The sequence below is a fragment of the Alosa pseudoharengus genome, unplaced genomic scaffold (genome assembly GCF_046254945.1).
Source record: "Alosa pseudoharengus isolate Yale_2024_CS ecotype anadromous, Long Island Sound unplaced genomic scaffold, YU_APseudo_1.1 YU_APseudo_1.1_scf_15, whole genome shotgun sequence".
NCBI lineage: Eukaryota > Metazoa > Chordata > Actinopteri > Clupeiformes > Clupeidae > Alosa > Alosa pseudoharengus.
Genome location: NW_027468620.1, coordinates 29,468,397 through 29,483,396, shown reverse-complemented (window position 1 = coordinate 29,483,396; position 15,000 = coordinate 29,468,397). Strand labels below are relative to the sequence as shown.

The window sequence follows — 15,000 nt, the reverse complement described above, 5'->3', positions numbered from 1 at the left end:
GTGTGTGTATGTGTGTTTTCTGCATGGGGTTGAGAGTGTGTGTTGTGCTCGAGTGGTGTGCACACACTCAACAGCTCTACTCTGTGCCATGTTTAACCTTATCCTGAGGTGGGTCTCGGATTGTGCCTCTCCAAATGGGGTGTGAAAGCGAGGCTGTTTACCCCCGGCCCCAATCGATACGCTGAGGTGCTGGAGCTCGGCAGCCAACCCCAAACACACACACACACGTGCACACACACATACACACACACACACACATACACACACACATACACACACACACACACATACACACACACATACACACACACACACACACACACACACACACACACACACACACGTGCACACACACATACACACACACACACACACACACACACACACACACACACACATGCGCGCGCGCACACACACACACACACACACACACACACACACACACACAAGCACAAAACCATGTATGTGCTCTCACACACGGCATCTACAAAGCACATGGTGTTGAACACTCAAATGTACTCTGCCCAAATCAGAAGAACATGTCCAGCACACTGTCACGCATGCAGACGCGCACTAGAGCTCTTGTGATCTAATTAGAATGGGTCCATATCTCTCCTCTGTCCTCTCCTCTGTCCTGTCCTCCTGCTCCGTTCAGACACTGATGTCATCTCCATCAGCTCTCTTCCTTTAGAGAGCAGCAGCCTATTTAATGTCTGTGCTGCTGCATAGAGGGAGGGGGATGTTTACTAAATCCCTAGTAAGGTGCTGGCTGATGTGGGTATAAGCCAGACAGGATGTGTTAGTGGTGTGTGATTATAAAGAAATCATTTCCTCTAACTTCTCCTTTGGAGCTTGGCACTTTGGCCTCTCTCCCTCTCTCTCTCTCTCACACACACGCACGCACGCACACACACGCACACACACACACACACACACACACACACACACACACATACATAGCTGGGGGAGATGGTCATTAAGAGGCCAGGGCCTAATTTGTTGTGTAATCTTGGCTCTGCACCTCCTCCTCATCAGCCTGTGAGTCTGATTACACTCAGAGAAAAGTTTACAGAAGCTTCCTTGCAACACAGACATGCACAGATGGTTTAAAGGTCACATAAAGGGATTTGATTAGATTAGATTTTTTTCTGAAATGCTATTTTGAACACACAATGTGCCCCACAAGTGAGCGACAAGCATTGCTGCCATGAAATATATCAGAAGATTATTTTTTTTGTGCGCAGCAGTGACTCTTTCTCATGTGTTTTCATTGAGGTATTTCACTGGGTTATATAAGTGTGTTTTTCAAAGGGGGGGTGGGGGGAGCAGTGGCAGAGCTGAAGCGTTGGGTGGTGGGGTGGGGTGGGGTAGAGAGGGAGGGAGGGGGGAGCAGTGGCAGAGCTGAAGCGTTGGGTGGTGGGGTGGGGTAGAGAGGGAGGGAGAGGGAGCAGTGGCAGAGCTGAAGCGTTGGGTGGTGGGATACGCTCTGGTGCTCGCGCTACGACGTCACGCCCCGCGCACAGGCCAGGATGGCCACCGACCGGTGTCAGGAGGTTTTCATGTCACTGCTTTTCCTCCCAGGCGCCCAGGGCCATGGTTTTGTAACGCAAACAAAAGATGCAACCACAGGGGAGATGGTGGGAGAGAGAGAGAGAGAGAGAGAGAGAGAGAGAGGAAGAGGGAGGGAGAGAGAGAGAGAGGAAGAGGGAGGGAGGCTTCAACCCTCTCTTTTTCTCTTTTCTTCCTTTTCTGCATCTTCCTAACCTCTCCCTCCCTCCTGTGCTGTGGTTGCTTGCCAGCGGTGTGATATTCAGCAGAGAAGGTGGGGGGGGGTAGTTAATCAATAGCCACAAGGTCAGACGGACGAGCCGCTGGTTATGGTGTGCCCTGGTAGTGGGCTAGAGCCAGGGATTTGTAGCACTTGTAAAGGCTTAAAGGAACACCGGGTATAGTTCTTTTGTGCTCCGGAGCGCACACTCCTATGGCATGGAAGAGAGACACCTGCTGGTCACTGGCGCGCACTGCGGCCGACCTCAGCCAGGCAGCCGATACGGTCAGTAATCTTCCCATCTGCGCTGCTCACTGCATGCTGAAGCCGTAAAGCAGCGGCCGCCGCGCCCGAGCACGCTGGTCCACTCAGCCCTCGACCGTGTAATCGCGGAGTGCCGGTCTCTAGAGCACGCGTCAGGGGGACGTGGACGAGGGCTGCCCTGCAGAGCTGCGTCTCCTGTGCCACTCGTGTGGATGAGGCTGGTGTCATCCACCTGCCAGGCTCAATTCCTCAGCCCTCTGGAGCGGCCATTTTGCTCCCACCGCTGTGGCGCGGTGAGGGAAGCCGCTGTGGTTAATTTCCGGCAGCGACGCCGGTGAAAGGCTGGGGACCCACAAAACCCGCCCCCCCCCCCCCCGCAGCTCCAGCTGCTCCTGATTCCACCGCCGTGAAATGCCCCAAACGTGATGAGTTCCGCTGGGCTGGCCGATCCCTCCCCGAAGCCGGCGTGCGGCGCCGAGCGGAGCGACTCAGCCAGCGTCCCCACGCTGTCAGCCTTTTATCAGCGCGCCTCCGCCTCCACCACCGCCACCACCGGGGGGATTCTCCCGCTCCCTCGGCCAGACGGCCGCTGGCTGCTGCGCGCGTGTTGAGGAATTTGTGAGTGTGAGGGTGATGAATTGGGCCAGATGAGCGATGGAGGCCTGACTCTCGCCTCGGCAACTATTAATTCAGATGCGTGGCGGCTCGGAAGCTGTGGGGGCCGAATAAATGACGGCCGTGCCAAAGAGGCCCCCGTATTTATTTGCTGTTGAACGCCGCTGTAAATCAAGGCCTGCCCGAGTGAAATTGATAACCTTGAATGTTAGGCGTGATACCTTTTAACTCCAGATAATGGACGCGACAGACGTGAGGCTAAGCTTGTTCAGGGGAGCCCTTACATCTGGACTAGGGTCAGTTTATCCATGAGTGTGTGTGTGATTGTGTGTGTGTGTGCGTGCATGTGTGCGCCTGTGTGCGTGTATATATGTGTGTGTCTCGTCTGAGGAGAAATCATCCGAGGCTGCAGTCGTCATGGTGACATTTTTATGTTTGTTTGTTCTTTCTTTATGGTTCTTTCCTGCCTCTTGCCTGAACCCCTAGCTGGGCTGCCTGTGTGGCTGGGGAATGCGAGCCGATCCCTCTGTCTCTCTAACGGAGGCCGCGCTCTGTAGATGAGCAGCGGAGGAGGAAGACTTAACCCCTGCAAAAATGCAAACAGTGAGCAGAGTGGAGCAGAGACTGCCCCAGTAGGGGGACGTGTGAGGAGGTGCACACTGTGCTGAGGGAGTCAGAAAACTGCCACGTCTGTTTTTGAAGCTAAAACGCCAGCGCCTCCTTCTTTTCCTCCTGTGTCATGTTTGATCTGTGCGCTTGGTACTGTGCTGAAGCTTCCGTTTTCACAAACTGACTCAACGCCCCCTGTGTAAGTGTGTGTGTGTGTGTGTGTGTGTGAGTCTGTCTGTGTGTGTGTGTGTGTGTGTGTGTGTGTGTGTGTGTGTGTGTGTGTGAGCGCCTGAGTACCTGAGAGGAGGAGGGTAAAATCATAGATCTGTGTCGACTCAGTGCTGGCACCGAGTCTTTCAGGAGCTCAGAGTTCTTCTCTGTGCTTGTTCACTGCACTTGTCTTTCTACACACAACTTCTCACACTCTCTTTCTCCGTGTTTGTCTTTCAGTGAGAGGGAATTTGATGGCTTCCAGGTAGAGGGCAAAAGGGCTGCGATCAAGATGAACTCAATGCCATCGATGGACAGGCACATCCAGCAGACCAATGACAGGCTGCAATGCATCAAACAGGTAAGAGTGGAGCGTCCGAAAGACCCTGGGCTGGGGATCATGGGTCCTCTCTACACCAGGATATGCACAGCTGTACACAATGTAGTTACACCACCACCCTGCTTTGGCCCATTTATCTTGATAGCCTATTTTACATTACATTTGGCTGACGCATTTTTAGCCAAAGGGACTAACAACATGGTTAACATTTTAAGTTTTAAAGCAATTCTCAACAATTTTAGGACAATTTAAAAAACGGTAGAGTACAGTAATAAGTGCATCAGTGAGTGCTGTTTTTAACAGTTACGTGTCAGTTTTGTCAAAACGGATCATTTTGTCCACAAATGATCGGTTTACGCAGGGGAATAGGAAATACATATGGGTTTTAACTTGGGCTGAGAGTTAAGTAGCAGCGGGCAGCAGTGGCCTACTGTTTAGAGCTTCGGACTTGTTACCGGAGGGTTGCCGGTTCGAGCCCCGACCAGCAGACACGGCTGAAGTGCCCTTGAGCATGGCACCTAACCCCTCACTGCTCCCCGAGCGCCGCTGTTGTTGCAGGGATTAGTGTGTCGCTGAGCACCGCTGTTGGTGCCGGGATTAGTGTGTGCTTCACCTCACTGTGTGTACACTGTGTGCTGAGTGTGTTTCACTAATTCAAGGATTGGGATAAAGACCAAATTTCCCTCACTGGATCAAAAGAGTATATACAGTATACTTATACGAAGTACTGGTTAGTGTTACACGACTCTGTCAGGAGAGGGGTAGTTCCAGGCTGTGGAGTGTTGGTAACGGACTGGTACTTGAGTGTTGTGGTTAGTTTACAGGTATTGGATAGATTATAGTGACTAGTGAGTCTGAAAATAAGCTTCCTAAATAATGACCAGAATAATCATTTACGGTGGCGGACTCAGCAGTAGAGGTATCCAGAGAGGCGTTCCGTGTTGGGAGAGTTCTGTGGACACGTTCCAGCATGTCTTCCTCATCAGCAAAGAAGGGGAACATCTGCAGCATACACCACAGCTGTGGAGAGCCATGCCGCCTTTGTGTGTGTGTGTTGTGTCTTGGCCCATCACCAGCAGGCACAGCCATGGCTGTCATGTCATGCTGGGATCAAAGGGAGAGCTGTGCTCTGACGTCACCTCCACTGGCTTATCGCCACTATACTATACGTACAGTCTTGTTCTTTGCCTAAGCTGCCAATGTAAGGTTTCTGTGACCTTGGACCAGCCTGTAACGCTGCAGTGCTGTGGTGGATGAAGAAGGTTAGAGTGCCATACATTTGAGTCATCTCTGCAGGTCCTTGAATCTTATTGTCTGTAGACACGTGTCAGGAGGTGGAAGGTGTCGTGTGGAGCAGACTCCTATTCAGTCTGTCAGCAGAGAGCCCAGATCTCCCCGTGGAAGATGGACAATGGCGCCCAAAGATGGCCCCCCTCAGTGGCCTTGCCCTGGCCCTGCCCTGGCGGTCTAGAGAGGAGTATTTCCAGCGGAGGCCAGGCTCCTCCTGTGGCGCGCTGCTCAGTTGCCTTACATGGCCATGTGCTAGACTTCCCGTTAGCCACGCTGGGATCAGGTTGCAGCGGGAGGCTGAGGAGCGAGCACTTGCCCCACCCACCCACCCACCCACCCACCACCCCCCTCTCTCTGTCTTTCCCTCCCTTTCTGTCTCTTTTTCTCGCCCACTGCCACTCTCTCCTTAACCCTTCCACCACAGAGTCTATCTGCACCACGCTCCGAGCGCGGTGAACGAGATCATGCCAATACACACACACACACGCGTTTCCCCACAGAAGCCACCCGGAAGCACACAGCACAGTCCCCACACATGTGCGCACAAGCACAGCAGAAAAAAACAGAGACACACTCACTCACACACTCACTCACTCACTCACACACACACACACACACACACACACACACACACACACACACACACACACACACACACACACACACACACACGCACACACACACACGACTCAGATTGGTCACCTCGGGCTACATCCTCCCCATGATAATTGCTGGGCTGTTTGTTTAGCTGTGTGGGTATGTGCTCTGTGGTGTCTTCTGACAGCTCCGTGGAAGGACACTGCTGTCTGTGCAGCGCCCGCTGAGGTTAAAACATTTCACTCTCGCGCGTCCACCCCTCCTCCCTCCTGGATATCTTGTGATTGAATTAGTGGTCAAACACTGTTTTACAGCTGGCAGCTGTCTCCATTGAATTGTTTTGCCTATTTAGTGGTTAACAAATGAGAGTGTCAACTCTGATGTGGCTGCCAGATTGTTGCTGATTAACCCTAAAGACAAAGAGCACATTGATTGAGCTTCATTAATCAAATTGATGCGCTGCGTTTGGGAGACGTGCCACCACAGGAGGACCACCCCGGCAATGTCAGAGCTCCGGAGCCGCAGGTAGGGCTGACCAGAGGACCGGAGGCTGGGCAGGCTGGCCACGCAGGAGGGCAGGGAGACGGGCAGGCGTGAAGGGGGATGGGGGGGCGTTTCCGCATGCAGCCAGTGTGGTGCTGTGGGTACGGGGGGGGGGGGGGAGGGGAGGGGAGATGGGGGTTTGGGAATGGCTGCTGGCTGGCTGCTCTCCAGGCGGCATGTTTTTTTTTTCACTCGGGCAGGTACAGTCTGATCCTGTCGAAGAGTAAACAAGGGCACCTTATCAAACCAGGAGCTGCCTCTGAAGACATGCCGCCTGTTAGGGCAATACTCCAGCACACACTCTCTCTCTCCCTCCCTCCCTCCCTCCATCCCTCCATCCTTCCTTCTGCCCCTCTTTCTCTTTTTCTTTGTCTCTTTTTCTCTCTCTTCTCCTCCTCTCTATCTTCTGTCTGCCTGCTCCCCGACTACTGCACTTCTCTCCCTCCCTCTCTCTCTTTCTCTCTCTCTCTCTTTATGTGTGTCTCTAATATTCTGTTAATTCATGGGAACTCTCGCTGAGTATCTCCCTCTTGTCGGCCTGCAGCCCTCCAGTGGTGCAATCAGCAGGTGGAGGGCTTGAAGCCGGTGGGAGCAGTCAGTCAGAGAGTGGAGCCCTTCCCCTGAGATGCTCTCTCTCTCTCTCTCTCTCTCTCTCTCTCTCTCTCTCTCTCTCTCCCTCTCTCTCTCTCTGCTGCTCTCACTGACATCCGTGTCTCGTTCCACCGCGCTCAGAGCGGTCATTTAAATGGATCAGATGTAGCTTTGCTGTTCCTATGCTCGTGGCATCTAGTGTCTGATACATTTTCCAATAACTTTCTCTGTGAAAAACAAGCAGGCGGCGCTTGCTCGCTCTCCCTGCTCCATGTCTGTGAAACCTTGAGGGGGGGGGGGGGGGGGCCGACAGATCGGGAGATCAAGACAATTAACTTCCCCCGCCGCATTTCTCCACCGCGCCACGCCGAGAAATCAAGTCATTCAAATAATTACAGAAACATTGCCGAGCAGCGGCGCTTTAATTAAAACCATCATCTATTTCGCGGGCTGAGAAGATTTTTGCGGCGTGTGACACGGCAGGAATACTGATGCGAGAGTCCGCTTGCAACGAGGCTGCTTGAGCTGCACCTCCTCTGATGGGGGCCACGTGTGCGATCAGGCGAGCGAGCGAGCTGGCGATCAGGCGAGCGAGCGATCAGGCGAGCGAACGATCAGGCGAGCTGGCGGCCGCCACCGCCGTGCTGATGGATGGCAGGCTAGAGCACTGCCTGGGGGTGGAGAGGCCATGTTAACGCTGCGTGTGTGTGTGTGTGTGTGTGTGTGTGTGAGTGTGTGTGTGTGAGTGTGTGTGTGTGTGCGCGCGTGTGTGTGTGGGCAGAGGCGGGGGGGAGGGAGGTTTGGACAGTGAATGCACAACACCTGTGCGGTATGGCAGCCAAATGCCCCAACCTTCGTGCCAGTCGGAACAGATACGCCGGGATACACAACATCAGCGGCATCAACTGTGCCATCAAAACAGCCCCCCTTCCTCTGCAGCTCAAGCCCTCCTTTTTGTCTGCCTTTCTTTCATTTTCATTTCTTTCATTTTCTCTCCTTCTGTGCTTAATATTGTCTCTGTATATCTAACCATCTGTCCATCGGTTGGGAGTACTGGAAGAATATGCACTTAAACAGAGGATCACTTCCTCCCAACGCTCTCTCTCGCGTCTCTGTTTTGTCACCACAAGCCGCAGTGGCCAATAGAGGAGTCTTCACAGCCAACAATCTCCCTTATGTTGTCAAGGATTTACCCAGCAGGGGAACGCTGGGACCGCATTACCGCCACAATGGAGACCGGCCCTTTTTGTCACACTAGCTCTTTGTCAGCCAATCCCTAAGCTCCCCATTCAAATGCTGACCTCTGCTGCCCCCTAAAGACAGCGCCGCCTCCTCGCCTGTCCACAGAGACTGAAGGCAGCTAGACCTCAGACCTGCAGTCGTGTGTGTGTGTGTGTGTGTGTGTGTGTGTGTGTGTGTGTGTGTGTGGGAGGGGGGGTTAGATCACATGTGCTAAAAAAGCATCTCTCTCTGTTACCAAGCCGACCCAAAATCATTTAGCCCAGGCTGTCGCACCGCAAAAAAAAAAAGCCAAATGAGAGCTCGAGAGCTCCCGCTCATTGGCGGAAATTAATTATCATGTCTTGTGAGTCGAGTGCTGTCTGGAAGGAAGTTCCAAGGGGAGATAAACAATATCAGAGAGCTCAATAAAAAATGAGTAAGCTGGTCTTCATTGAGTTCCAATGCCGCAAAGCACTTCACCATGGCTCTTTGTTTGGCCGAGTCTTTGGCTATTGCTTTCAAAGTTGCGGATCTATTACATCTTAGCAGACAAAAGCGGGCGAGAATGCGGGATTGAGCCGCCCAGCAGTGACCAGGGGGAGACCTTGTGGCACACAGAGGCTCTTTGTGCTGGTGGTGGATCTGTCATGGAGAGAGAGAGTGAGAGGGCACAGCTGCCCACTCACATTGGGCCGTCTTAGGACGCCTCCAAGGGCCCAGGCAGGGTCACGCTGAAGAGCTTGCAAACAAAGCCAACCAACAAAACAGAGATTTAAGAGAAAGAAGAGAACTGGGGGAACCTGCTCCTAAATACTGCAGTGTTTTTAATGCCCTTACATGTGGCCGTGTTTGAAGCAACATGCCTCAAAACCACACACTTGAGGTTTCCTAAGACATGATGTACGTAGTGCGAGGCCCTGGGATATGGATGTTGGCTGAATTTATCAGTCTTTGCTTTTTCGCTCCTTTGTTGTGTGGTGAGTGTAAAATAGCTGAGAGTCACTCTGTGTGCTGTTTTGAGACACACCCTCTGAAGTGTTTGTTCTCCGTCTCTCTTTTGCAGCACTTACAGAATCCAGCAAACTTCCAGACGGCGGCGACAGAGCTGCTGGACTGGTGCGGAGACCCACGAGCCTTCCAACGGCCGTTCGAGCAAAGCCTGATGGGGTGCCTCACGGTAAGGCAACAGCTGGCCCTGTGTCACCCCTGTCAGGGAACGGTGACGAAGGCTAAAGCTGCAGTCATGCTTCACATGCCTACACACACACACACACACACACACACGCACACACACACACACACACACAGACACCATCTCTCTCTCCTTGCGTGTGTAAGACAGTGGTGCTTAAGCACAGGTCAGAGGGAGGCAGTCACCCCTCCTGCTCTACAGCTCCTGTACAGCAGCTCCTAATCGATTGTGGCTAAGGGCCAGTGGCCAGCACCTGCTGCCTTCAGCCTACTAACTCATACACACACGTACACACACACACACACACACACACACACACACACCCACACACACAAACACACACACACACACACACACACACACATACCTACACACACACACACACACACATACACACAAACTTACACACACACAAACACACACATATAAGCACACACACACAAACACACACATATAAGCACACACACACAAACACACACATGTATGCACACACACATACACACACACACGCGCACACACACACACTTATAAGCACATACACACAAACACACACATGTACGCACACACACATACACACACACACACACACCCGCGCACACACATACACACACACACTCACACACAAGTCCATCTGAAGAGCCACTGCTGGCTGACACCAGAGTGATAGTGATACATAATTAGTCTAGTAATTAGACTAAAAATGCTTTTACAAGACTGCCAGTACAAGTGTGATGAATGCTAAATATAATACTAATGCAATACTAATCTATTGCTTCCTTGCCTTTAACAGAAGATTAATGCAGTAAGCCATGTAAAAGCTCTGCAAACACATAAGACAATAAATATAAGCAATTATCTGCATTTATGATTAGTGGGATTGATTTTAAAAGGGATTTCCTAATGTTCCCTTGTCAACTTGTGAGGGATTGTGAGATTTAATAGCAGGCTGGACCCCACAGAGAAAAGGGGCGAATAATCATTATTCCTTAGCAGACCAGAAGGGCTCTAATGCTCTGATTTAAAAGGGGTTAGTCGTCCTCTGAACCCTCACATAGAATTTGCTCCTTTAATTAGCTAAACACTCCAATCACGGATTCACGCTGAGAGAGCAAATCTCTCCACATTTTAAAGGGTTATGTATTTTTATTTACTGTATTAGTCCCACAATTTCTATCATGTGCTGCAATGTAGAACCTCTGAACTGTTCTGTTTCGCAAGGACTCAGAAAAGTGGCACATAGTTAAAGGAACACGATGGAGGAATTCCCCTTTTTGTGAATGTTCATTGTACTAGGTACCCATTTAGCCCGAAGGATGCACCTAATCTGTCTAAAACCGCAGAAAATCTCCCTACCCATGGCAACAACATTACAGTTGTAAGACCTCAGTAATGCCAGAGACACCATTCTCCTTCTAGGCAGTCTGTGTTGCCTTTTTGAGTTTAAAGCCCTTATGTTAATCCAGAATAGCTACATTGCAGCTTTGACACTGCAGTTTTCATTTAGCATTTCAACTGAGAGGCACAGGCCGAGGCAGTGGAAAAGTTGAGTCCTCGTGGGCTAGATGGCAAACAAATACCACGTGCATACTACGGATGACATGCTAGATTTATGGTGAGGGTTTGAGCGAGTGTCAACAGGATGGAACAAGCACAGGAGAAAACACTTTTCCTTTGATCCTCTCTCCTCCTCTGTGAGACCACCCAGAGTGGCATGCTCAGGTGGGATCCCCCTTGGGAGAGTTCAGCCCAGGCCTGGCTTCAGCACACACCCTCTGTGTAGGCTGGTGCGTGTGTGTGTGTGTGTGTGTGTGTGTGTGTGTGTTTGTGTGTGTGTGTGCATGTTTGCGTGTGCATGTATGTGTGTGTGTGTGTGTGTGTGTGTGTGTGTGTGTGTGTGTGTGTGTGTGTGTGCATGCATTTGTCTATGTGTACGTGTGTGTGCGTGTTTGAGTGTGAGTGTGAGTGAAAGACTGTCAGTGCAGTTTGAGTCAGTCATATCATGTGTCCACCAATGTTGTGCAGTGTGTGTGTTAGTGTGTGTGTGTGTGTGTGTGTGTGTGTGTGTGTGTGTGTGTGTGTGTGTGTGTGTGTGTGTGTGTGTGTGTGTGTGCGTGCGTGTAGATGAAAGTGTTTGGTAGATAAAAGTGGGCTGACAGATGTGGACATGTCTTACACATTCCCTTCTGACAGCAGGTAGGTGCTCTACCCTCCTCCAACTCTCCTCTCTCTCTCTCTCTCTACTCCCTCTCTTTCTCCCTCTCTCTCCTTCTCTCTCTCTCTCTACTCCCTCTCTTTCTCCCTCTCTCTCCTTCTCTCTCTCTCTCTCTACTCCCTCTCTTTCTCCCTCTCTCTCCTTCTCTCTCTCTCTCTACTCCCTCTCTTTCTCCCTCTCTCTCCTTCTCTCTCTCTCTCTCTACTCCCTCTCTTTCTCCCTCTCTCTCCTTCTCTCTCTCTCTCTACTCCCTCTCTTTCTCCCTCTCTCCTCTCTCTCTCTCTCTCTACTCCCTCTCTTTCTCCCTCTCTCCCCTTCTCTCTCTCTCTCTCTCTCCCTGTCTCTGCTGTGCCTCAGCTGCACAGTGTCCTGACTGAGGAAGATGATAAATGACATTTCAGAACTGTCTGCAGAGATACAGATGATGACAGCCTTTGAAGACAGTGTGCGTTTTTTTTCTCTAGTTAACCCCCTATGTTAGAGCTGTGCATTTGGGCTCTGTTTAGGATGCGGGGCCATTGTGATATGTGGGGCTATTTTATCAGTTGACTGTGACTGCCCGTTTCTGAACCACATTGCAGTTAAAGATCATGATGTTAACCAGTCCTACATGTTTGGGTTTTAGTCCTATTTTACTGTAACCTTACCGACCCAAATCTCAGCGCTTGACTTCTTAGTTTGTAAATCCATCTTACTGTGCACTGGTATGATCACGTGTGTGCAATTTACTGTGTATCAGTGACCATCTCCTCTTGTATATGAGCAATACTAAATAAAAGTACAATTAGGAGTAAATGAGAGCTGTGTGTGTGTGTGTGTGTGTGTGTGTTTGTGTGTGTGTGTGTGTGTGTGTGTGTGTGTGTGTGTGTGTGTGTGTGTTTGTGTGTGTGTGTGTGTGTGTGTGTGTGTGTGTGTTTGTGTGTGTGTGTGTGTGTGTGTGTGTGTTTGTGTGTGTGTGTGTGTGTGTGTGTGTGTGTGTGTGTGTGTGCTTGTGTGTGTTTGTGTTTGTGTGTGTGTGTGTGTGTGTGTGTGTGTGTGTGTGTGTGTGTGTGTGTGTGTGTGTGTGTGTGTGTGTGCCATGTGTGTGTGTGGGAGAAACATCGTCCTTTATTAAAGCGTTGGACTCCAGCCTGCCTGTTCCCTGTGTGTCCTGTCCTGTCCTGTCCTGCTTCTGCTCATGCTGACCCTGTTTGTCTCCCCTCAACCCGACTCGTGAAGGAGGATTTACTTGATTCACTGACCTGAAAGAGTGTCGTTGAATAATCTCATATGTTGGGGCCCACGTTGTGAGAGAGAGCAGATTATGAGGACAAAGGGCTTATGAGATGGGATCTGTGTTGAATAATCTCATATGTTGGGGCCCACGTTGTGAGAGAGAGCAGATTATGAGGACAAAGGGTTTATGAGATGGGTTCTGTGTTGAATAATCTCATATGTTGGGGCCCACGTTGTGAGAGAGAGCAGATTATGAGGACAAAGGGTTTATGAGATGGGTTCTGTGTTGAATAATCTCATATGTTGGGGCCCACGTTGTGAGAGAGAGCAGATTATGAGGACAAAGGTCTTATGAGATGGGTTCTGTGTTGAATAATCTCATATGTTGGGGCCCACGTTGTGAGAGAGAGTAGATTATGAGGACAAAGGGCTTATGAGATGGGTTCTGTGGGAGCTGCCGCAAATTTGGCAGATCACGTCACATCACACAGAAGGGGAATCAAAGGTAGCCAGGAATCTTGTCCAATAGTCCTGCCAAGGTCATAAATGTGCTGTGATCAAAATGTCTGTGGCTTTGCAGTAACCGAGATATTTATCTCTTAATTGCCCTGATTAAACATCCAGAGGCACATCATTTAGTCCAGTAAAAACCTTCACTAAATGTCATTCGTCTGTGTTACGTAAGATGTCTTGGGTTGAGAAACCCATCCGCTTTCTGCCTGTTTGTAAAGTAGTGTCATGAAATATGGATAGACGTGTAACGAGGTAGTCTTGCTGTGAGTGTGAGAACTGTTACGTTTCAATATTTAAAAAGCTCTTAACGATGGCCTGACTGCAAGTAGAAACTGAGTGATGGAGTTGTTCATCCACTCCTGCAGATAACTCAGTGCTCCGTGCTGTCTGTTTGAGATTTGTTAATTCATCTATTATGGGTTTTTTGTCTACAGGTGACAATTACACACAAATGTTCTCCTCAAACTCAATTTAACAAAGTAGTATTGACATAGTGCCAATTTGATTTCTCATAGAAGAAAGGGAGTTTTTGATAAAAGCTCCATTCTAACCTCGGAATGGTGTCGATTTTTCTATCTCAATTCTCTGCAGTGTTTTGAACTCTATATCCAACCTTTTTCTGCACTCCAGAATGTAATAGTAGGGTCTGTTTCAGTCAGCCAATTCAGACGAGCAGAATTCTGAGCTCTCAGGGCGCACTGCTCTCTCAGAGGTGGAGAGAAGGAATGTGTGGGTGTTTTGATTCATTTCAGCTTGATATTGAATTTTTATTCTTCCATTAAGTGCAGCAGAGTCTTGTCTCATTGAGAACGCCACCTTTATCCTATTTGTATCTATTTGTTTTTGTTTGTTTTCTTAGATAGAAGATCAGTATTTCAACTACATTCATGTAAATACAATAGGACATGCTGTTTTTCTTTTGGTGTAGTGTGTGTGTGTGCATTATTGGCTCAAATTCTTCCCGAGAGGGAGGTGCTGCAGAACTTGAGGAAAGCCTTAATTGCTCATGTCTTGGGCTGGCACTGAAATATTTAGCAGCCTCGGCGCTAAAAGAGGACTCTTTTAGAAGTTCTGTCTCGCCTCCCTCTGCTCCTCCAGCTGGGAACACAGTGTCTTTTTGAGGATCATAGCACAGAGTAGTGTCTTCTCCTCGGCCCACACACACACTGATACACACACACACACACACACACACACACTGATACACACACACACACACACACACACACACACACACACACACACACACACACACACACACACTAGCACACACACACACACACCACACACTAACACACACAAACACACACACACTAACACACACACACACACACACACACACACACACACACACACACACACACACACACACACACACACCACACACTAACACACACACACACACACACACACACACACACACACACACACACACACACTAACACACACACACACACTGACGCACTGCTGTGTGTTTTATTTTCTCCTCAGGTGGTGAGCCGTGTAGCTGCTCAGCAAGGCTTTGATTTGGACCTGGGCTACCGGCTACTGGCCGTGTGTGCGGCTAACAGGGACAAGTTCACCCCCAAGTCAGCAGGTGAGCCCGAGGGCCTCCTCTCCCCTCGTCCACTCCTCTCCCCTCGTCCACTCCTCTCCCCTGTCCTCAGCCTCCTCTCCCCTCGTCCACTCCTCTCCCCTCGTCCACTCCTCTCCCCTGTCCTCAGCCTGGGGCGGTGCTGTGTGCCGTCTCAGAACCTACAACATTAGTGCTTTAATGGCACTCTGCCTGAGTAGGATTAGAAACGGTCAGAAACATTTAT

General features: G+C 50.2%; 1 protein-coding gene across 3 annotated transcripts in view; it reads left to right on the top strand.

The window, feature by feature from the left end:
* zmiz1a (zinc finger, MIZ-type containing 1a) overlaps window positions 1-15,000 on the top strand; it is a 116,356-nt gene that overhangs the window by 68,420 nt on the left and 32,936 nt on the right. For all 3 annotated transcript variants that reach the window (XM_076286209.1, XM_076286210.1, XM_076286208.1), the window contains exons 4-6: window positions 3,707-3,827; window positions 9,112-9,225; window positions 14,672-14,777. In XM_076286209.1, the coding sequence (XP_076142324.1) occupies window positions 3,707-3,827; window positions 9,112-9,225; window positions 14,672-14,777 (341 nt within the window). The remainder of the gene's footprint in view (window positions 1-3,706; window positions 3,828-9,111; window positions 9,226-14,671; window positions 14,778-15,000) is intronic.